At 34.4% G+C, this 23,754-nt stretch overlaps 2 protein-coding genes across 4 annotated transcripts; one reads left to right on the forward strand and one right to left on the reverse strand.

Moving 5' to 3' along the window:
* Positions 1-15: 15 nt before the first annotated feature.
* On the reverse strand, positions 16-6,043 carry LOC116132565. 3 transcript variants are annotated; one of them, XM_031418233.1, is made up of 5 exons: positions 5,852-6,043; positions 4,399-4,530; positions 3,247-3,313; positions 2,970-3,165; positions 16-374 (listed from the first exon to the last, which is right to left on the reverse strand). In XM_031418233.1, the coding sequence occupies exons 1-5, from the start codon at positions 5,858-5,860 to the stop codon at positions 332-334; spliced, it is 447 nt and encodes a 148-aa protein (XP_031274093.1). In that variant the 5' UTR covers positions 5,861-6,043; the 3' UTR covers positions 16-331. The 3 variants fall into 3 exon arrangements, with proteins under 3 accessions (XP_031274093.1, XP_031274101.1, XP_031274097.1); XM_031418241.1 differs by having other exon boundaries at positions 17-374; positions 4,399-4,539; positions 5,861-6,042; XM_031418237.1 differs by lacking the exon at positions 5,852-6,043 and having other exon boundaries at positions 18-374; positions 4,399-4,715.
* Positions 6,044-8,150: 2,107 nt separating this feature from the next.
* LOC116132688 (glycosyltransferase BC10-like) lies at positions 8,151-9,424 on the forward strand. The gene is made up of 2 exons (XM_031418362.1): positions 8,151-8,686; positions 8,780-9,424. Exons 1-2 carry the CDS (start codon positions 8,171-8,173, stop codon positions 9,422-9,424), a joined length of 1,161 nt encoding a protein of 386 aa, XP_031274222.1. The 5' UTR covers positions 8,151-8,170.
* Positions 9,425-23,754: the final 14,330 nt, after the last annotated feature.

Genomic DNA, 23,754 nt, shown 5'->3' on the forward strand with positions numbered 1-23,754 from the left:
CAGCGCATTTTCGTCCAATTTTATTTTCTATAAGCAAAACATATTAACAGTAATTTTAATTTATCAGTTGTACTGAAATGCATCTCTTACTAAACAGCAGAATGGTGCCGGAACTTGAATATTTTGCGAAATGGTCATATGACAATTTGCTGCCGAGACGGAGGTATTATGTTCAATTGTTTCATACAACACTGCTTCAATATGTACACCAGGTATCAAGCATTCCCTCAAAACATTCAATCAACTATATTACTAGCTTCAAAATTGGAAAACCTTAAGAGTGTCCAGAGCGCCAATAAGGAAAGCTGCATTTTCATTGATCTGGTAATACCTACATGTTGGCTTTCCTTTCCCACCTTTCCTTGGTGTCAAGCCTATCAACAATAACAAAAAAGAAAAGAGTTAAGGTCATATAAAAAAACTGAAAGAACAATGATCCATGATGCAACATAAACTGGATGCTTCAGTCAAACAATTTTGAGATAAATCTTAGAATAAGTGTTAAAATAGAAAAGATCATTTACACTACTAATAATTTGTGGATTATACTGTTTTTCTTGTTTATTTGGTAAGATTATCGGATATTTCCCTTTGAATGTAGACTTGAATTGCTACTTAATTCGTTCATTTCATGTTTCAGGTCTAAAACGCATTTCCGGATTGAAACGAAGCAAAAACGGGGTCAATTGATTCAAATTCGAGAGTTTTCAGAGTTTAGAGATGTTCGGAGGTTGATTGGAAGGACCCTTGAAGCTTAGCGTAACGAGAAGGAAAGAGAAAATCGAATATTCAAGCGTTGGAGCATGCAAGGGCAGTTCTATAAATTCAAAAAAACGAAGACAGAGTTTCACCCTGGCAAAAAGCATTTTTGCTGCGACAAAAAACTCTCGGGTTTAAATGTGTTTTCACAGTTCGCCGCGGTGAATTCTGGAAAATTTTGTTTTTAAAAAACGGTGCATTTTCTCGTTTTAGTCTTAAGTCACAGGGTTAGTGGGCACTATAAAAAGAAAACTTAGCCCATATGAGGAGGTCAACATTTAGGCAAAGGGAAGAGGAAAAAGGGATTTGAAGAGTTTAGGTCTCCAAATTAGGAAAGATTTTGTTTCTCTTTTAATTTCTAACATGTTGAACTCTATATTTACAGTTTATGTAATGTTTTTCTTTATTTTGAGCATGAACTCACTCACTTTTGGGTTAGGGTTTTGATGTAACTTGGATTACATGGTTTAGTCTATAAATTTGTGTTGATTTTGAGTTCTATTGCTTGAATTATGTGTTTATTCTTGTACTTAATGCAATTGGATGTTGGGTTTTTGATTCAATTGAATGTTGAGCATCATGAGACTGAGAAGTGATTCATGTGTTAGCTTTTTAGGGTGAACATCGTGGATTAAGCGAACGCTAGAGATAAATTTAGCGATTTATGAAATTTTTATAGGATTTCACTTAGCTTAATAGACTTTGAACTATTAATCTTCATTTTGTTGGGTGCGGAAACTTAATAAGGATAAGTAGGAGAATATAGCCTGAGAATATATATTCTACAATTTAGAGAATTTGATTTATAATCCTTGCATGTGAATTTAAAAGCAATAAAAATTGTAGATTAAATTAAAATATCCTAGTGAAGTCGAAACCCTAATCTCTCTTGCCTTGAATTGAATTTGTGTTCTTCAATTAGCAATAGAATTAGGAAACTCAATAATTATCATGCAATCCTCATGGGAACGATACTCTACTTCATCATTATATTACTTTTTGCGATCAAAATGACAAAAGAGAAAAACTATGAAATAACAAGAAGTTGCCTAGAATTAATTGACAATGCAAGTCTCAAAAATTGTTGAAATAGTATTACGGGAAAATACTTAACACTCCAAGAAGTCATAATTGAATTGACTATCTTTCTCTATCATCCCCCTGAGTGAGTAATCCCCACTTCAATCCATCTTCCGACTTCCCGGATTATTTTATGCATAAATGTAAAGTTTATCAAATCGTGGCAAACTCCATAAGCCTAAGTATCGAACTACTCTCCACTAATGTGGACTAGACATTACTAAGGATCAAAAAGTCTTTGTTGGCTTGTATCGTTAGACTCGGGCAATGGACTCCAAAGAAAAGGATAGGATAACAAAGTAAGAGAACTCGGTTTCCTTAAGCAAAATTCTTATTTTTGTAACGGGAATGCATAAGTTGAAACAAGCATAATGAACAAACTATAAACAGTTTTTTTTCTTTTCAAAAACAAATTCATAACATCATTAGGGTCCATTGCCCCTTCCTCTTGCCCTCTTTCAACCCCCAAACTTATCTTTTTTTGGTTCATCATTTATTCACACCTCTTTCAGCTCTTTTATGCATACCTCCTAATTGTTTCTGAACACGCATGCATATGAATGAACACGCATCAACTACTTAAATGGTTCAACTAATAACATATGTTTATTGGGTGATAATGGTCAACAAAAGTAGGCGAAATGAAGATTAGAAAGACAACTAACTTCAGAAACCTTAACCATCTCACACACTCAAAATCTCCAAATGATCCCTCTACAGGCACTGAAACATGAGAAAACATGTAAAGTGCAGGTTGGTAGGGATAGGAAACACTGCCAGGAAGACTACTACATGTGTCACCCACTTAATGTGAGACATAAATTCAGATATGGAGGGGGAGAGAGATGTAGGTGTATGTCATGGTGAAAGATTTACACTCTACTCATTACAGTTTTACTCTCGCGTCTTACAGATTCAATGCATTTACAGCATTGAAAGGAAACAGTGAACTCAGGACAACCGAATTTCTCATCTGACTCTATATTTGCATATATGCATAGGAGTATTATAGACAAGCAAATCAGATCTAAGAATTCCAACTACCAGCGAAGAAATTAACACGAGTTATGTATTTCTATTTTGTATGCAAATAAAAAAATAATGAGCAACTAGCTAAATAGAGATCATACCCCCAAAAGAGTTTTTGGCGCTTCTTTGTAGCAGAGTCTGCTGCTACATTGTCTTGATGTGAAGTGGAATTGTTGTTCCCATTGCTTTTCAAGTTTGGAACATTTGAATATTCAATTGTAGTACTTGAAACTGTATCAACATGATCCTTGGAATCAAGGTCTTTCCCATGAGATTTGCTGGTCCCATATGCCGTTCCTACAATGATTTTAGATAGGTGACCCATATATCCCCCATATGAAAAATAAAAACCATGATTATAAAAAGACAAAAAGGTACCTTTTGATTTCTGATGAAACTTTGATTTTGATTTTGATTTTACTTGTAAGCGCTTCCTGTGCAGCTCCTGGCATTTATGGTAGTTCAAATATTTTAGAAGCAGTTACATAGATGCAAGAAAGAAAAACGAAAAGGATGTCCAAGAAAGCCAGAGAAGTGAACATTTAGCAAACAATATAACAAACAAAATAAGAAAATTTTATGAAAGTTTTCAGCATGGAAACATGTACAGCAGTGAACAATTACAAATCACTAACAAATAAAAAGAATCATTCAGTAACATTCTATTTTTCTAACCTCATCCGCATCTCAAACTCCCATGCCACGACCTTACAACATCTAAAGTTCAACTGGTTTTAGTTTAACTATTAGTTTTTCCGCAGCAAGTCTTATATTATAGCATCCAAGAATCCAGCTGGACTTCAAATCACTTGCAATTAATTGCAACAATCTAATACTTCAAAAGGAGCAATAGCCCTAAGCAAAGTTAACCTGTCACTCTAAATCCCAATTAGACAAATGCCAAAAGAGAAGCCCCACCAACCTCTTTCAGGCTGGTTCATCATTAAAAATCTGAAAACCAAGTTGAAGAGAGTCCTGCATAAATGCAAAATCCACAATGCTAAGCAATAAGAATTAGGCTCTAGGTTGTTTCGGGCTCTTCCTATAATTTTACATTCCACACATAAAAGAGAATCTACAGCCATATCTTGTGACCCTATTCCTATCTCGCGCAATTTCATTGAAACAACTCCTACGCCCTTTGTGCTTGTACCTTTAAACCTCACAAAATAATTTCCACCACGGAAAAAAAAAAAAGAAAAAAAAAAATCTCTCATATATATGACAAATTCAATATGCAATCATATAATAACGGACTTTATCAGTTCAAAAACATAAACTTGTAAGAGGAATGTACAAATACCAACCAGGAACTAGCTTCTAACAATTAAATTATCGAATTAAAATATCACTAAGCTATTGCATTGCTTATAGGGTCTCTCTCAAACACATTGACAAAATTCATCAATGATCATCAAGTGGGTTCCGGTAATTTGCAATAAACACTCAAGAATTTGAAGAAAAAGACAAAACTACATACACAAATACAAGTACAGATCGATAGGAGAGGTAATAAATAGAAGAAATTACTTGGAACTTGGAGAGCTGTTCTTTGGAGACACCTTTGGGCTTGCAATTGGGCTGTAAAGATTGGATTGATCGTATCGCCGCTTCTCTTCTTTCATCTTCTTCCTTGTCCATCACCTCCTCTTCATCTTCTCCCTTCTTCGTCTTCTGGGAAAGGATCGTTACAGAGCGAAACCTAAACGCTGCGTTTCGTCCAGGATTTTCCCACTAAATTAAGGACGCAGACGGCAGTAAAACCCTGCGTTAGCGAAATGGTGCGTTTCGGATGAGATCATTATACGGAAAATTTAGGTAAATAATATATATAAACGGACCTCACAATTTAGGTAAATAATATATATATAATCTCCCATTATATATAAACGGACCTCAAAATTTCTAATATTTCTATTAAAATTTTTTGGAATTCTTATTAAATCAAACCTTAAAATATATGAAAAATGTTAATAAATTATCAATTTGGTGGGGGGGGTTTTGTATCCAAAAAATACTCTCGACTGTAACACCCATTTTCTAAATATACTTATTATTACATTTTTTAAGAATTATATTCACAAACACCTTTTCATAATTTCAAAACAAAATTTTCTTATTGATACTTTTGTCAACCTTCCATTCAACATGTAGAATAATCGAGAAATTAACAATGACTTGATGGTAAATAGAGTAAAAAGGATTTAACATGGTTTTCTAAGTTCGACTCTCTTTGATGATAAAAGAGCAAAAAAATGATCTAACATGATTTTTCGAGTTCGAGTCTGCATGACTAAAAAAGCAAGATGAGGATCTAATATGGTCTTTCAAGTTTGAGTCCCCATGACCCCTAATATGAGTGACCATTGGAGTTCTTACCCGACCGATAGTTTGAAGGTTTTAAAAAATTAGTTGAAATATGCACAAGTTGATCTTGACACCTCGGTCTTAAAAAAAAAAAAAAAAAATTAAGAAATTAGGATACAATTATGTAGGTTGTGTTTGTTTAGCTAGTCTAACATTATCCTATCCTAAAAAATGAAAAATATGTTTGTTTTAATATTCTTCAAAATCTAATCATATTCTATTCAATTCAAAACATTGACAATTACTTTTCTTAATAAAAGTTTTAAAATTAACAAAAACACATTTACCTACCCAAGCCACTATCACTTGTCAATAGTCACTGTCGGTGTCGGAACAACTCACGACCGATTGGATCTAACCGATCGTACACTAATCTTGCCTTTTTCAGTTATATTTATGGCTAGAGATATGACCGTTGATGACGGCCAAATCTTAGCTGTCAAATTAAAAGGTTATCTTCATTTATTTATTTATTTTTCTTTCATTAAAGAAATATATCTGAGTTATACAGCATAATTATGATTCTTTAATTATGATTAAATAGTCAAATTCTCACTTCAGTTCCTACCGAACCCAGTTAAGCACAGGTATAACTTATACCATACGCAAATGANCCCTTCTTCATCTTCTGGGAAAGGATCGTTACAGAGCGAAACCTAAACGCTGCGTTTCGTCCAGGATTTTCCCACTAAATTAAGGACGCAGACGGCAGTAAAACCCTGCGTTAGCGAAATGGTGCGTTTCGGATGAGATCATTATACGGAAAATTTAGGTAAATAATATATATAAACGGACCTCACAATTTAGGTAAATAATATATATATAATCTCCCATTATATATAAACGGACCTCAAAATTTCTAATATTTCTATTAAAATTTTTTGGAATTCTTATTAAATCAAACCTTAAAATATATGAAATATGTTAATAAATTATCAATTTGGTGGGGGGGTTTTTGTATCCAAAAAATACTCTCGAGGTAACACCCATTTTCTAAATATACTTATTATTACATTTTTTAAGAATTATATTCACAAACACCTTTTCATAATTTCAAAACAAAATTTTCACATTGATACTTTTGTCAACCTTCCATTCAACACGTAGGATAATTGAGAAATTAATCTTTGATGGTAAAAGAGCAAAGGAAGATCAAACATAATCTTCCAAATTCGAGTTTTCTTGATGGTAAAAGAGCAAGAGAAGGATCCAATATGGTTTTCTGAGTTTGAGTCTCCATGATTAAAAGGGCAAGAGAAAGATCTAACATGATCTTTCGAGTTTGAGTCCTTATGACCCTTAATAGGGGTGGTCACTGGAGTTCTTACCCGACTAGTAGTTTGAAGGTTCCAGAGGATTAGGTGAGGTCTGCACAAACTGGCCTGGATATGTCGGTCTTAAGAAAAAAAATAATTAAGAAATTAGTATACAATTATTTAGGTTGTGTTTGTTTAGCTATTTTAACACTATCATATTCCATTATCCTATCCTAAAAAATGAAAAATGTGTTTGTTTTAATACTCTTCAAAATCTAATCATATTCTGTTCAACTCAAAACATTAACAATTATCTTTCTTAATAAAAATTTTAAAATTAATAAAAAAACCCCCACCCACCCAAGCCACTATCACCTGCCAGTAACCACTGTCGACGTCGGAACAATACACGACTGATTAGATCTGGTCGATCGTACGCTGATCTGGTCTTTTTCAGTCAGATCTATAACCAGAGATCTAGCTGTTGATTGGTTGTCAAATTAAAAGGTTATCCTTATTTATTTATTTTTCTTTCATTAAAGAAATATATATGAGTTATACAGCATAATTATGATTCTTTAATTATGATTAAATAGTCAAATTCTCACTTCAGTTCCTACCGAACCCAGTTAAGCACACGTATAACTTATACCATACGCAAATGATTAATATGAACAGGAAATTCAATATCTTGAATTCTTAATCCTAAACTTTGAGTTTAATTTGACCAGCACATTCTCCAACTATAAGTTCCAACTCATAAGAACCAAATTAATGGCTAGAGTAGTGGCTACCTTACCTACAATTATTTTTTTCTTATTTACTTTAAAATGGTTGACTTAAAGCTTTTGACATTGTCAATGCCTAATCAATTAGTTTCACTCGTCAAGCACTAAGGTTTATATTAGGACAATTAATTAAATACAAATTGATTAGTTAACTTACCTTACTTTCGGCATAATTATCGTCCCAATTAGTACAGAACCAAAATGCGCTGTCTTTACTTAGCTTAAAACACGAACCAATTAATTAATTGATTGAGTCAATATTGCATTACTCCATGCATGCTCTGAGTTCCAACTTTTTCTTCAATTGGTTTTGACTAAATCAACTAGGGTTTCTTTAATTGATGGCAAAACAACAATTTAGAAGCCAAACCCACATGCAAAAATGAGTACAATTGTGGGAACTTGCCTAAATATTCTCTCACTAGTCCTTGTGTTTTTGTCTAATAATATTCTCTTCCTAATCCTTCTTTTTATATAAATATAATCACTAGAGATATATGGATCAGTTTGTACGTATTTCAACTAATTTTTCAAGATTTTGAAATTATCGACTGAATACAAATCCCAATGATCCCCCCCAATCATTACCCGGGGATTGTCTCTAATATTATTTGCTTAATGCTCATCTCTTTGAATTCTTAAAGTCTACAGTACTTAAGATTTAAACGTAATAAAATATACTTCAATACGTCCTTTTAAGTAGTTTTGTACCAAATTTAGTTAATAATATATTAAAATTTTATACTTTATAGTATACTTTTCAGTCTTTGCAATAAAACACACGGTACTAGCTCACGTATTCCAACTATTATCAACTAGCTATGGCTTATTCGTTGTCAATTTAAACTCATATAATTATCTATCTCCCCTTCTCCTTCATCTCACCCATTAATGTCAAAAATGGGCAATGAGCCAAATCTATTCGAACCCCTTTCAAAGTTTGTAATTTCCCATTTGCAGTTTACCCATTTCGTTCGTTTTATGTTCTTTGTTATCGGTTTATCTCTTGGACTCATCATCAGTTTATATCTCTTCAACTTCTCTTTCACCATTCAACCTAGATTTCTTTTTTCCCCTGCCGCTGCACCAATATTATCTAACCTTACTAGAGACTCCTCAATTTTGCACCAAGAACAAAGATTGACCATCACGCACAATATGAGTGATGACGAGTTGTTTAAGAGAGCTTTATCAATGGCGTCAATAAGTCAAAACGCTTCTTACAAGTTTGTCCCGAAAGTTGCCTTCATGTTCTTGACGAAAGGGCCTCTTCCATTGGCTCTATTGTGGGAGAAGTTCTTCGAAGGCCATGAAGCTTTTTACTCCATTTATGTTCACTCACATCCTTCTTTCGTTGAAGATTTGCCTGAAAGTTCTGTCTTTTACGGCAGAAGAATTCCCAGCCAGGTTTTTCTTTCTTTCGTTAATTTGATAAGATTATCATACTGATCCTGAGATATTTTATTTTTAGTTTTCTCATTATTTTTATTCTGATTTCAGCCCGTTTATTGGGGGACTGCAACAATGATTGATGCTGAAAGGCGTCTCTTAGCAAATGCTCTCCTTGACATCTCCAATCAAAGATTTGTCTTACTTTCTGAATCTTGCATTCCATTGTTTAACTTCAAAACAATTTATGATTATCTCATTAACTCAAACCTAAGTTTCTTGAGCTCATTTGATGACCCAAGAAAGCCGGGCCGAGGTCGATACAACCCCAAAATGTGGCCCAATATAAACACCACCAATTGGCGAAAAGGGTCTCAATGGTTTGAGGTGCGCCGTGACCTAGCCATGCACATTATTTCCGATACCAAATATTACCCTATCTTTCAAGAGTTATGTCGCCCGCCTTGTTACATGGATGAACATTACATTCCAACATTGGTGAATATACTTTACCCAGAATTGAATTCAAATCGAAGTATTACTTGGGTCGATTGGTCGAGGGGCGGTCCTCATCCGGGCAAATTTGGGTGGAGTGACATTACTGATGAATTTTTGAATCGAATTAGGTATAGACCAAAATGTAAGTATAATGGTAATTCGACTTCAATGTGTGTTTTGTTTGGAAGAAAGTTTATGCCTAATGCTTTGGAGCCTTTGTTGAGGGTTGGTCCATTGTTACTTGGTTTTAATCCTTAATATATGATTTTGTTGCACATTATATTTATTCATTATTAAATTTTAATGCCTGACCTGTTAATTAATATTGTATAAATTCATAATTTAATTAAAATTTTATTTTTCTTCATGTTAACTAGAGATGTCATGACAATGAAGTATTGATTTATACATATTTGATAAGCACACTATAATCAAAAGTTAAAAGCACCCACTCACACGTCATATCACAACCTAATCTCATAAACTTTCTCTCATAACTTTGACATGATAACTCGCAATTGATTAGACAAAAAAACTTATCTGAAAACAATTGCGAGCTACCATATAAAAGTTGTAAAAGAAAATTTATAAGATTGAGTTGTAAGTATAGTATTGTTATTTATTTGAACGAAAAGTGTGTTATAACTGGCTTGAAAATATACGCTAACAGCTCAGAGGAGATATGCGTTTAGTTTGGTTTAACTTTTTGTTATTGTCGGAAGATGAAGGTCTTGGTCTTCTGCGACAAAGACTTGACCCCATAGTTAATGGCGTTCGTTTAGGGGCGTTTGAAAAAAAAAAAAAAAAAGATTTAAGTGGCTTGGAAATATACGCAAACAGTTACAACCGAGTTCCCACTTGCTTTGACTTCAGGAGATTCAAGACGGCCATTAAATTAACTCATTGCCCACCTGAACCGCTCGGATTTATTTCATGAATATATATACAGTCACTGTTATTCCACATTTAGCATTCAAAAGACTGGCCATGAATGTATTTAATCTCAAATTAAAATTCAAAATCTACAAACAAACAAAAACTCAACTTAATCAAAACCTTTTTTTGAACATTAATTAATCAATCTCTGATGGGATAACAAAATATATATGAAAGCCTAAATATTTCACAGATTAAGCATCTTTTGCTTGCATGACTTGAATTCCAATTCACATAATACGGATCAATGAAATGGAATTGCTATATGTATGACTGACATGACCAGTTTGTGAATTGCCAGATCCTATCACCCAGGACAGATGCGAATTTCAGCTCCACAAGTAAAATCTGAAAGGTGAACAGAAAGGGGAGTTTAACAATTCAGTATGTAAGTTGTGTGTACCATCATATTTCAAACTTCGTTGGAAAAAAATATATATGCATTTGAAGTTGTTCTATATCAAGAAGATTGGAGCACTCACCAAATTAACTTAGACAAGCAATTCAATTACCAGTTTCTTTATCTTCTGTATCCATATCTTCTGTTTGGCCTCTTAGCTTTCTTGGGTTGGTCTCTTTCAACCATCCTTACAAACCACTGTGGTTTTCCTGTTGAGATTTGAGAATACAATATATCCCATAGACAAGCCGAGCACCAATCCACATCCATATTCCATCAAACTGATTTTCCAGTCAAACCTGTTCGAGACATTGTGTTCTTTCGAGACCAAAATTGGTTTAGGCACTTCATTCATGACACATTTTTTTGACAAGGGTAATCCACACAACCCCAAGTTTCCTAAATAAGAATCATTTTGAAATGTATCAAATTGCTTTATGTTATAACCACTCACAGAAAGAATCAACCAAATAACAACAGATCAAGAATAAGAATCACAATAAACACACACAAGAACAACCAGATTTACCGTGATTCACTGCTCTATATTTGAGCAAGCTACGTCCACTTTGAACTCGAGAATCACACGAGCTCGCTGCACTAAATCACTGTCAAGATTACATATTACACACAGCAACACAAATCCCTCAAAACCCCTTCTTCAACCCGTAACTCACCCTAGAGATTACACCCTTCGAATCCCTAAATATAGTGTATTACACCCTTCGAATCCCTAAATATAGTGTATACAATACACCCAGAATGACTTGACCCATTCACTCAATCAACAAGTTACAAGATTCAATCAACCCAAATTGAAAACCCTAAAGACTCAAAATGGTGTTTAACGAAGAAGAGAGAGATTTGCAAAATGAATGAATGCGTAAACTGCCAAATAACTCTGCTTTTATATGGTTGACATTAGGGTTGAATTTCAGCTGTTTGATCTTCTTTTCATCAACGCTCAGGATTGTTTCTTTCGTTTAGATCAAAACGACGTCGTTCCATTTAAGTGCAAATACGACAGCGTTTCAAGCCATCATCCAACACTTTCCTTGAGGTATAGATCCCACAAGTTGGTTGTGTGAAAGATTTAACATTGAAAGAAATGTGAGATTTGTCAATTCTCTAGGAAGCTCTCCTACAAGCTTGTTGGAAGAGAGATCTAAAGCTTCAAGCTCTATCAAATTTCCAAATGATGATGGAATATGACCGGTTAAGGAATTGTGAGAAAAATTGAGATATTTGAGTGAATTAAGCTTTCCAACAATATCTGGTATTCGTCCCTGGAACTGACAAATCAATATTCGTTAAAATGGTTAGGATTCTCACCATTTCAACATCAATTTCACTGTCAAAACTATAGAATAATTAAGCTTTCCAACAATATCTGGTATTCGTCCCTGGAACTGACAAATCAATAATCGTTAAAATGGTTAGGATTCTCACCATTTCAACATCAATTCCTTTCACTGTCAAAACTGTAGAATAATTAAGCTTTTCAATAATATTTGGTATTCGTCCCTGGAACTGACAAATCAATATTCGTTAAAATGGTTAGGATTCTCACCATTTCAAACTGTAGAATAATTAAGCTTTCCAACAATATCTGGTATTCGTCCCTAGAACTGACAAATCAATATTCGTTAAAATGGTTAGGATTCTCACCATTTCAACATCAATTCCTTTCACTGTCAAAACTGTAGAATAATATTGACCATGTGAACCCATATATTGCGCCGCCCCACTGCTATTATCCCTGCTCATCATAGCTTTAAAATTTTTAAGATATGATGTTGGCAAATTGCCAGAATCTATTATGAGAAAGATCAAATTCGTAACATTGGGAATGGACATCTTGTATTCAAATTGCGAATGGGACAGTGAAAAACTAACGATCTCAACATAAGAACTTGTAGTTTTGGAAGAATGGCTACCAGTGAGGGAATGTATCATTAATCTTGTTATTTCCAACGTCTAGAAAATTCCAAGCTGCTACATTTAGCCAAAGATTGTGGCAATGTTCCCTCCAACTGATTGGAATTTAAGTTGAGAGTTGCCAAAGCACTGTTTATCGTAAGCAAGTTATGAGTCAACCAAAACTGGATGCCAAATTACGGATGGAGAATCATCTTGTGGGCCAGTCTTCACTGCGCTTGAGCCTAAGTTTTAATGCGCTAGCAAGAATTGTAAAAAAGTATAGCAAATGCAGTGAGTCTGTATCATCATGAACATGGATGATCAATAACGGTGTGTGTGTGTGAAACAGAATTCAAACCTATCAATCAACACTCACAAACAGAATCACAAGACTTAAACTACCAAGAACACAATCAAGAACACAAGATTTTTACGTGGTGCTTATTCCAATGGAATAAACTATGTCCATGTTGAGCCCAAGCAAATTGGGACTCTGTACTATAAGGATCAACGTATGACAAGTACAACTCAATCAAACCCAAATCGCTCAACTCTTACACTTATACAACAATCACTCGAACCTCCCTGTAATCACAATAAGCTAACCTGAAAAACTGAAAGCCTATACCAGAAACACCACTCTGTAATTTCTGCTAACAAGATTCACAGAATCTAAACCTGATTACAATGTTCAAAGAGTAGAAAATAAGAAGACTAAAAACTGTTGTAAAACGCGTGAAAGAAGAAGATGAAGCTGTTGTGTTGATTTTCCAGATTTGCTGCTTTTATACTTGACTTAATGAGCTAATAAGGCCATCAGATCTGAATGGAATCAATGGCTGAGGATTGTCACAAGCTAACACCAAAAACGTCAAACGTTCACTTAGACACCGTTGAAGATTCACTCAACAACCTCTACCTTGAAGCTTTAACACACCACCAAATCAAGAAAAAAACCAAATAACCTTATTAGTGCAGTTTCCTACAGATTGCTTTCACAGCTTGATTGTGCAGGTCATTTGACATGCAGTAAGTTCAAGCAGTGCTTAAACTTAACGGAGTGACACCTTTGTCCATGTCAGCAGGATGTTTCAGTTGGTACTTTTTCAGGCTGATCATCCTTTCTCAATTAGCTCCCTCACAAAGTGGTACTTGACATCAACATGTTTGGTCCGTTCTTGGTACACGGATCTTGCACAAGTGGATGGCACTTTGGTGTCCGAATAGACAGTAACTGTACCATCTAACAATTCTACCTGATAGTAATCCTTGGAGCCAAAGGTTTTGAATCATCGTGACAGCACAATATTCTGCCTCGGTGGTGGACAGTGCAACAATTGGCTGAAGTTGGGACTTCCAGCTCACCACATTTCCCCCAGGTAAACAAGTATGCAGTAGTTGACTTTCTTGAGTCCTTGTCATTGCAAAATCAGAGTCTACAAAACCTACAAGATCAAGTGAGTCAAATCTTTTTCCATATCCAGACCAACATTTAATGTACTGTTATATACCTAAGCAACCATTTGAGGGCAAGCCAATGCTTAAAGCCAGGGTTTGACATAAATCGGCTTAAAGGGAAATTGCAAAGGAGAGGTCTGGGTCTAGTGTGATCATGGCATACATAACAAACCCAATTACATTAGCATAGGGAGTATTTTCCATTTTAATTAAATCTGCATCTGGTGTGGGACATTGACTCTACTTAATGAAATGTCCAGCCAAAGGTACTGTTACTACTTTAGAACCTGTCATGCCAAATTTGGTCACCAGTTTTTGCAAATATGAAGTCTGATGCACCTTTCGTTCATTATGCTTTCTGTTTCTATCTATGACCATGCTAAAATTCTTTGCATGTCCTAAATCTTTCATATCAAATTCAGAGTTTAATTTTTTCTTTAACTCTTCTATTCTAGATTTGGACTTGCAAATTAAAAGCATGCCATCAACATACATAGCAAATACAAAGGCAATCATCATATAGCATAATGAAAAAAACTGTCATATTGCTTCTCTTGAAGCCAACACTAAGAAAAAAGCATCAAAACGTTTATACCACTGCCTAGGGGACTGTTTCAGTCCATATAATGATTTGTGAAGTAAGCATACAGGTTGGGCAGGTTTTTATCTACAAAACCTATGGGTTGTCTCATATAAATTTTTTCATCCAAATTCCCATGCAAAAAGGCAGTTTTGACATCGAAATGTTCTAATTTTAAGTCCTTATGGGCAACAATGGCTAACATGATCCTAATGGTTTATATCACAACGGGGAGAAATCTAGTTAAAGTCTATTCTCTCCCGCGTGTGTAGCCTTTGCTACCAACCTAGCCTTATATCTAGGAGGGTCAAAAAAGTTCATACCTTCCTTCAGTTTGAATAGCCATTGCACTCAATCAATTTGGTCTTGGGATTGGAACCAAAGACCAGGTTCCATTTACCTTAAGGGACAACATCTCTTCCTCCATTGCGCTTGCCATTGTGCTTTGTCTTTGGATCTGACTGCTTCTTCATAGCAGTCTGGTTCTGACCTCTGAACTTGTGCCCCTGCCACCAGGGCTGTGTAGATCAAATCTGCATAGGAGTATCTTGATGGTGGCTTGATTTCTCTCTAGTTCTATCCCTGGCTAGCTGGTATGGGTAAAGGATCGGGATGGGGTTCAACAGGTTCTGTTGCATTTTCCTCATCCAAGTCAGGGTCAGATCTGGTTCATTTACTTCAGCTTCCTGAGTTCCAATCCAGGTTGAATTTCAGTAGACTCCACCTCAATTTGGACTCTCTCAGGCTGGTCCTGGTTCATAGGATTGCTACGTTTGATCCTGCATCAGGGTTAGCAATCTTGCAAGGAAATATATTTTCATTGAAAATTACATCCCTACTAATTATATTCTAACTCCTGGGGTACTTCTATCCAAAGCCTATACCCTTTGTTCCCTCTTGATAACCTGAAGACACACCTAAGAGACCTAGGATCTAATTTCCTTCACTGTTATAGACGTATGCAGCAAATCCAAAGGTCCTCAAGTGTGCTAAACTAGGTTCCTATCACTCCATTTTTCCTCAGGACACTTAAAGTGATGGCACTAGAGGGGACTTCTGTTAATAAGATAGGCAGATGTGTTTAGGGCTTCTCCCAAAAAGACTAGGAAGGCAGGATGTGAAGAGAAGGCATCTCACCTTCTCTCAAAGGGTTCTGTTCATCTTTCAGCAACCCCATTCTGCTGAGGAGTTCTCCTAACAGTCTATGTCTTAGGATGCCAGTTCAGTGCAGAAGGAGTCAATTCCTGGTTACAAAACTCTAAACCATTGTCTGTTCTAAGGGTTTTAATTTTCTATCAGTTTGGTTCTCTACAAGGACCTTCCAACTTTTAAAACTATCCAAAGTTTCATCCTAGTCCTAAGCAAGAAAACCCATACCTTCCTACTGTAATCATCTACTATGGACAAAAAATAATACTACCCCGTGTGATTTGAATCTTTAGGTCCCCAAGATCAGCATGCAGTATTCTAAGTAGTTGGCAGCCAGGTGAGTCCCCTTTTGGAAACTCAACCTGTGTTGCTTGCCCATAATGCAGGTCTCACAGAATCAAGAGGTCTAATAAGGTCCTTACCAAATAGGCCCTGCTTATGGAGGATGTCCAGGCCCTTTGGCTCATATGCCTAATCTTAAGTGCCATTTTTCGAAACATTCAGGTTAGTAGAAACCAAAGCAGAATTTAAACAATCAGCAAATAGGATCCAGACAGAATATACAAGCCATTTCTTTTTATCCCTTCAAGAAAAACACAGTATTTTTATAAACATACAGGCAACCATTTTAAGCTTTATAACTACAACCAGATTCATCTAAAGTACCTAATGAAATAAGTTTCTTTTTAATTCTGGAATGTACCTCACTTTAGTCAACTTGCAGTTTTACCACTGTTTAGTTTTAATGTGATGCTGCCTATCCCTTCAACCCTACAGGCATTATTATTCCCATGTAGACAGTTTCTAACTCTTTCCTTATAGTCCTGAAACTAGTTTTATTGAGATCATATGAAAAGAGCACCTAGAGGCCATTACCCAATCATTTACTTTTCTGTTTTAGAAACAGTTAAAATTTTAGATTCTTCTAAACGGACTTAGAGGTTGCTAGGTGCTTTCAGGATTCCCTTGTTTCTGTTTCTTAAGCCAGGCATAACAGTTCTTCAAATGGCCAGCCTTGTTACAGAAGAAACACTTCCTGGTTTCTCCTTGGCCTTACGATTTTGTTTTCCCTTTTTTCTTATTCCTAGGCCCACTATCAGACTAGACAGAATTACTAATCTGATTAAAATCACCATTTCCTTTAACAAAAGATTACTACTAGTTCTTCTCTGCACTTTAATCTCTAATCCCTAGCTTTAATCCAGAAACTATTAAATCTACGCTTGGGACAGTACCAGTATATTGAAGGGCATTTTTACAACCTGAACTTCAGTCAAAGAATTCAAAAGAATCATAGCTAAACTTGAGTTCTCGCAGTTCTTGATCTGTACCCTTCAACACTTGGGTCAGTTTCAAGAACTCATCAATATTCTCATCAATAGTCCTAGAGCTATCCATTTTATATGCAAATAAAACACCTTTTAAGTAAGCTATATTAGGAGCAGATTGTAATGCATAAAGAGATTCGAGTTTACCCCATACCGCTGTCAGAGTTTCAAAACCGTCTACCTTTCGCAGGACCGCGTCGGAGAGGTTCATGGTTATCAGATTGTACGCCTCCTCCTCCAACTCTGCCTTCTTTTTTAGTTTCTCCTCTGACCATTTGGTCACGTCCTTCTCCAGTGCGATGGCTACCTTGTTATGAGATAACAACGCCTTCATTTTCTTTTTCCAACTATTGAAATCAATTTTCCCATCAAATTGGGTGATTTCGACTCTTGTAGTAGTCATAGTGACAGCTTACTGTTTGGATCTAGAATTGACACAGAAACCCTAATCATGGTTAAGGTTGAATTCGAACTAATTTCACGAAATTGATCGGATATTCTAAGGTTTTCTAAGCCCTAAGTCACTAATTTGACTGATTATACCGAAACCCCCAATTTGTATAAACCCTAGGTTTCAAGAATCACTCAAATCAGACCGAATAAACCCTAATCTCGCTCTGATACCACTGTTGTGTGTGAAACAGAATTCAAACCTATCAATCAACACTCACAAATAGAATCACAAGATTTAAACTACCAAGAACACAATCAAGAACACAAGATTTTTACCATGGTTCGCTTATTCCAATGGAATAAACTACGTCCACATTGAGCTCCAAGCAAATTGGGACTCACTGCACTATAAGGATCAAAGTATTACAAGTACAACTCAATCACAACCCAAATCGCTCAACTCTTACACTTATACAACAATCACTCGAACCTCCCTGTAATCACAACAAGGTAACCCGAAAAACTGAAAGCCTATACCAGAAACACCACTCTGTAATTTCTGCTAACAAGATTCACAAGAATCTAAACCTGATTACAATGTTCAAAGAGTAGAAAATAAGAAGACTAAAAACTGTTGTAAAACGCATGAAAGAAGAAGATGAAGCTGTTGTGTTGATTTTCCAGATTTGCTGCTTTTATACTTTGACTTAATGAGCTAATAATGGCCGTCAGATCTGAATAGAATCAATGGTTGAGGATTGTCACTTAAGCTAACACCAAAACGTCAGCGTTTCACTTTGACACTGTTGAAGATTCACTCAACACTAGTCTTAGTGGGTAAGTGAGAATTTCAAGAAAGCATTGACCAAAAATAAGTTGTTGCTCAAGTCAAGAGATGATGCGCTGAGTGGAACCAGCAATTGTTTTTCTCATATTAAGTTTTTCTAATCAAATCAATTAAAAATTATATGAAAAAGCATGATGATAAATATTGTATCATCTTTCATGACCCAGATTCCCTAAAATTGATTGTCAGATAATTAGTGCTTTCACTTTCTAAAACCAGTAGTTTCCCCATGTTCATGGATTATAGTGCTAAGCGGCACCGTGGATTACCAACAATTTAACACAAATGGAATAGCATAAATAACCACCATTAGGTAGTCTAATGGTAAAAGAGCAAATGAGGTTCTATGAGTTTTTGAGTTCAAGTTCGTCCAAGCACTAATAGGGGTGGCGACTGCGACTCTTATCCGATCGACAATTCCAAGGTTTGGAGGATTAGTTGAAATACACGCAAACTTACTTAAACATATTTGGTGATTAAAATAATAATAATAATAATAATCGCAGATGGTCATGGTGTAATATTGGTGCTAACGCTTTAAGTATAACTACACCTTGAAAGAGCATCAAAATCTTAGAAGACTATTTTGTTTGGAAGGAATGTTTATATGAGTAATGCTACAGTCACCGAAGTAGTGCACCGAATGACATAGTAAAATCCTGACTGTTGATTAATTTTAACTTAATATTAATTGACGATCAGGATTTTGCCATGTCATTCGGTGTATAACTTTCGGTGGCTGTATCTTTTCCGATGTTTATGTATACACTTATTGACATTCATTTCTCCTTAACAAAGATATTCGAATTATCTTTTCTTTTGTTTCTTAGAAAGAAAAGTATGTGGGGTTTGCCATGGAAATATCTAGTCCTCTACCTCCTCTTCTTGTTTTTGCATCTACAAGCTATTTTCTCAGTTACTTCTAACAGTTCTTCTCCATCATCACAACTTTGCTATTCTGACCAAAGTTTTGTGTTACTTCATTTCAAGAATGCCTTTTTAGTTCACAATTATGCCTCTATTCACTGCAATAATGTTGATTCTTTTCCTAAAACAGAGTCTTAGAAGCTGGTTGGTGATTGCTGCTCTTGAGATGGGGTCACTTGTGATCGATCAACAGGTCATGTGATCGATCTCGACCTTAGTTCTAGTGAGCTGATTGGCAAAATCCATGTCAACAGTAGCATCTTCCTTCTTCATCATCTCTGAAACCTCAATCTTGCTTGTAATGATTTCATGTTTTTTGAAATCTCATCCAATTTCGCACAGTTCACAAAATTGATACATCTTAACCTTTCTTCATCTAATTTCTCTGGATTAGTTCCAACTGAAATTTCTCACCTCTCCAAGCTGGGTTCACTTGATCTCTCTGACAATAATGTTGGTCACGGTCTCACGGACTAAAAATTGGCCAACATTGTTTTAATAAGATCTTGCAAAACCTGACAGAAGTAAGATATCTTCTTCTTGACAATGTGAACATGTCTTCTGTTGTGCCCGGTTCCTTGGTGAATTTCTCTTCTTCTTTGATATCTTTGAGTCTTAGTAATACTGAGCTGCAACACGAGCTCCCGAATGGTGTTTTCTGCCTTCCATTTCTTCAGCAGCTAAGTTTGTCTAGAAACGGAGGTCTCATAGACAATTTCCCACAAAATTTGTTGCAAACAATTGCGAGCTGTCACGTTGGGATTACGAAAGAAAGTTTGTGAGATTGAGTTGTAAATGTAGTATCGCTTTTTATTTAAATTGAAAGTGTTTTATAATTGAAAGAAAAATGCTATTCTTACAAAGACCTATACAAAGAAGGCTACAAAGTGACATCATCCAGAAGAAAAAAATAAAGAAAAAACGGAAAAAAGAGAAAGAGAGGGAGAGAGATAAATCATGAAAATCAAGAGTGTGAATTGTCTTTGTATGACCCCTTTGTATGTGTCTTTGTAAAATTAGTATTGTTCTAATTGAAATAGGGCTCCTAGGTTCATTCTTATTTTGGGCTCTTTGGGCCTAAAGCGGGCTAACCCAATATCTTGGCCCAAGTTGATTTAATTGACCCATTTAAATGTGGACTTCTATTTGGACACTAATGAATTTAGGCTTTTTTTATTTTGCTCTCAACACTCTCCTCCCTCAAATACACTTGCATACAAATTCAATTATTTATTGAGTTGTGTTTAAATAAGATTCATAAATTTATAGTAACAAAAGTAGCTTAGAAAGAAAAAATAACAAAATATGTGCACTCAATTATCATTTGATACATTTATTAATAAAATCGTTACCTTATTGATTAAAAAGTACAAAAATGTGTCTGCTTATTGATAAAAAAATGTCTATTGGTGTCCGTTTATTAATACAATTGAAATTTATGTCATTTTTCATTTAATTTTTTAAAAAACTGCTTTCCAATTGATAATAATCCTTACTTTTTCCTATTAATTTGGGCAATCAAAAGCATTTAATTTTGTCAGCTATTTAGTTAAAATAAGAGAGTCTGAGTTTGTTTTGATTCAAAAAATTGAAGGCTTTGCAATTGTGGGGTTATTAGCCAAATGTTAAGAGCAATTTGGTGGTGGGGGATGGCTACAAATTGACTTTATTGAGTGATTAGAATCTAAACTATATTCCTATTGTCCCAATATCTAGATTTCCCTTAATCTGTGGCATTGGCAATCGTACACTTGGACAATAACTCTTCTATTTTGGTCAGAATGCAGGGACTGTAAAGCAGTCTCTATCTTTTACTATTCTTTGGGTATCCTTCTTTAATAATGTAAGTTAAAAATAAAGGGTAAATTTCCCAAATAGTGGTTGTATTAAAATAATAAAATAATACTTTACTATTATAATAAAACTTGGCTCATAACCTAATATCACAAACTATCTCTCACAATTTTTACGTGACAGCTTATTAATCAGACAGAAAAATTCATCTGAAACCAAATGTGAACTATCATATCAAAATTGTGAGAAAAAATTTATAAAATTAGATTATAAATGTAATATTATCATTTACTATTAAGTTATAACTTCTCATACTTTACATCACAAACGATCATTTTCTACTTAATTTCGTGGAAGTCACACATTTTAAGAAATTCACAACACATCTTGGTCAATCAGGTTTGTTACATTGAAAATATGAATCAACATAAACGACACCAATAAACACCATCAGACAATTATATCTCTTAGCAAATGCTTTCCTTGACATCTCCAATCAAAGATTTGATACCAAATATTACTTTATCTTTCAAGAGTTATGTCGTCCGCCTTGTTACATGGATGAACATTACATTCCAACATTGGTGAATATCCTTTACCCGAAATTGAATTCGAATCAAAGTATTCCTAGGGTAGATTGGTCGAGGGGCAGTACTCATCAGGGAAATTTTTGGTGGAATGACATTAAAGATGAATTTTTTTAATCAAATTAGGTATGGATAAAAATGTAGGTATAATGGTAATTCTACTTCAATGTGTATTTTGTTTGGAAGAAAGTTCATGCCTAACGCTTTGGAGGCTTTGTTGAGGGTTGGTCCCTTATTACTTGGTTTTAATCCTTAATATATGATTTTGTTGCACATTGTACTTATTCATTATTAAATTTGATGTCTTACCTGTTAATTAATATTGTATAAATTCATAATTTAATTAAAAATTTATTTTTCTTTATGTTAATTAGAGATGTCATTAGAATGAAGTATTGATTTATACATATTTGATAAGCATGCTATAATCAAAAGTCAAAAGGACCCATTACACGTCATATCACAACTCAATCTCACAAAATTTCTCTCAAAATTCATTAGAAGCCAATTGTGAGTTGTCACGTTGAGATTATAAGAGAAAATTTATGAGATTAAATTGTAAGTGTAATATCAAAGTGTGATATAATTGGAATAGGGCTCCTAGGTTCATTCATTTTTTGGGCTCTTTGGGCCTAAAGCGGGCTAACCCAATATCTATGGCCCAATTTGATTTGATTGACCCACTTAAATGTGGACTTTAATGAATTTAGGCTTTGTTGATTTTGCTCTCAACACTCTTCTCCCTCAAATACACTTGCATACAAATTCATTTATTTATTGAATGAGTTGTGGTTATATAAGATTCATAAATTTATAATAACAAAAGTAGCTTAGAAAAAAAAAAAAAAAAATAGGTGCACTCATAACATAATATAATGGTCAATGAAAATGTATAAAAAGTAGAAGAAAAAATGACATAAATTTCATTGTGTTAATAAACATATACATTTATTAATCAAATGGTATGCTTATTGATTAAAAAGTATAAACATGTGTTTGTTTATTGGTAAAACGTGTCTATTGGTGTCTTATTATTAATACAATTGAAATTTATGTCATTTTTAAAAAAAGTGTTTTCCAATTGATAATAACCCTTTACTTTTTCCTATTAATTTGGGCAATCAAAAGCATTTAATTTTGTCAGCTATTTAGTTAAACTAAGAAAGTTTGAGTTTGTTTTGATTCAACAAATAGAAGGGTTTGCAATTGTGGGGTTATTAGCCAAATGTTAAGAGCAATTTAGGTGGGGGAAAACTACAAATTGACTTTATTGAATGATTAGAATCTAAATTATATTCCTATTGTCCCAATATCCGATTTCCCTTAATCTATGGCATTGGCAATCATACACTTGGACAAAAACTTTTCTATTTTGGTCAGAATCTAGGGGCTGTAAACCAGTTTCTACCTTTTACTATTCTATGTGTATCATTCTTTAATATTATAAGTTAAAAATAAAGGGTAAATTTTCTAAATTGTGATTGTATTAAAATCAGTTACAATAAAGACTGTCTTACAATCTAATATCACAAACTCTCTTTCACAATCAAAATGCGATAGTTCGTAATTAGATAAAAAAATTCATCAGAAATCAATTATAAATTACCACATTAAGATTGCGATAAAAAATTTATGAGAATATATTGTAAACTTATTATTGCCTTAAACTATTAAATTATAACTTTACATCGAATTGTCATTTTCTGCTTAAATCTTGCTTGGAAGTCACCCATTTGAAGAAATTCACAGCACATCTTGGTCAGTCAGAAAATTATTATATTACATTGAATTCGAGTGAATGAAATTTTGATCCCTGGTTCGGAGAAAGTACCACTTTGGTCCAGTAAAATCTTAAAAGGTCATTATAATCCCTGTGTGTGAGTGTGTCAGACTAAGTAGTAAGAGAAAATTAAATGGTACAAAGGTCTGTCATTTTACACGTTTTAACAAGACAAATGAGGGTATAATAGACATTTCAATTTAAAAGCACTTAGACTATAACGACTTTTTAGATTTTACATGACGTAAGTAATTTCTGTAAGGTTGAGGGATGAAATGGAATTAATTCGGTTGAATCCACTATCAAGGGCACGTCACCAATGCCCCATAACTTTATATAGATTTCCATTTTGAGTAAACCACTTTTTCCCACCCAAGGTTTTCCTGAATGACACTTTCCAACTTAAAAAGTTTCAAAATCTCACTTTTTTCTCCCAAAGTTTATATTCCGTTAATATTTAAAATATATTTCATTTTTTCAGCTGACATT

Source organism: Pistacia vera, unplaced genomic scaffold, assembly GCF_008641045.1.
Source record: "Pistacia vera cultivar Batoury unplaced genomic scaffold, PisVer_v2 Contig1072, whole genome shotgun sequence".
Classification (NCBI taxonomy): Eukaryota; Viridiplantae; Streptophyta; class Magnoliopsida; order Sapindales; family Anacardiaceae; genus Pistacia; species Pistacia vera.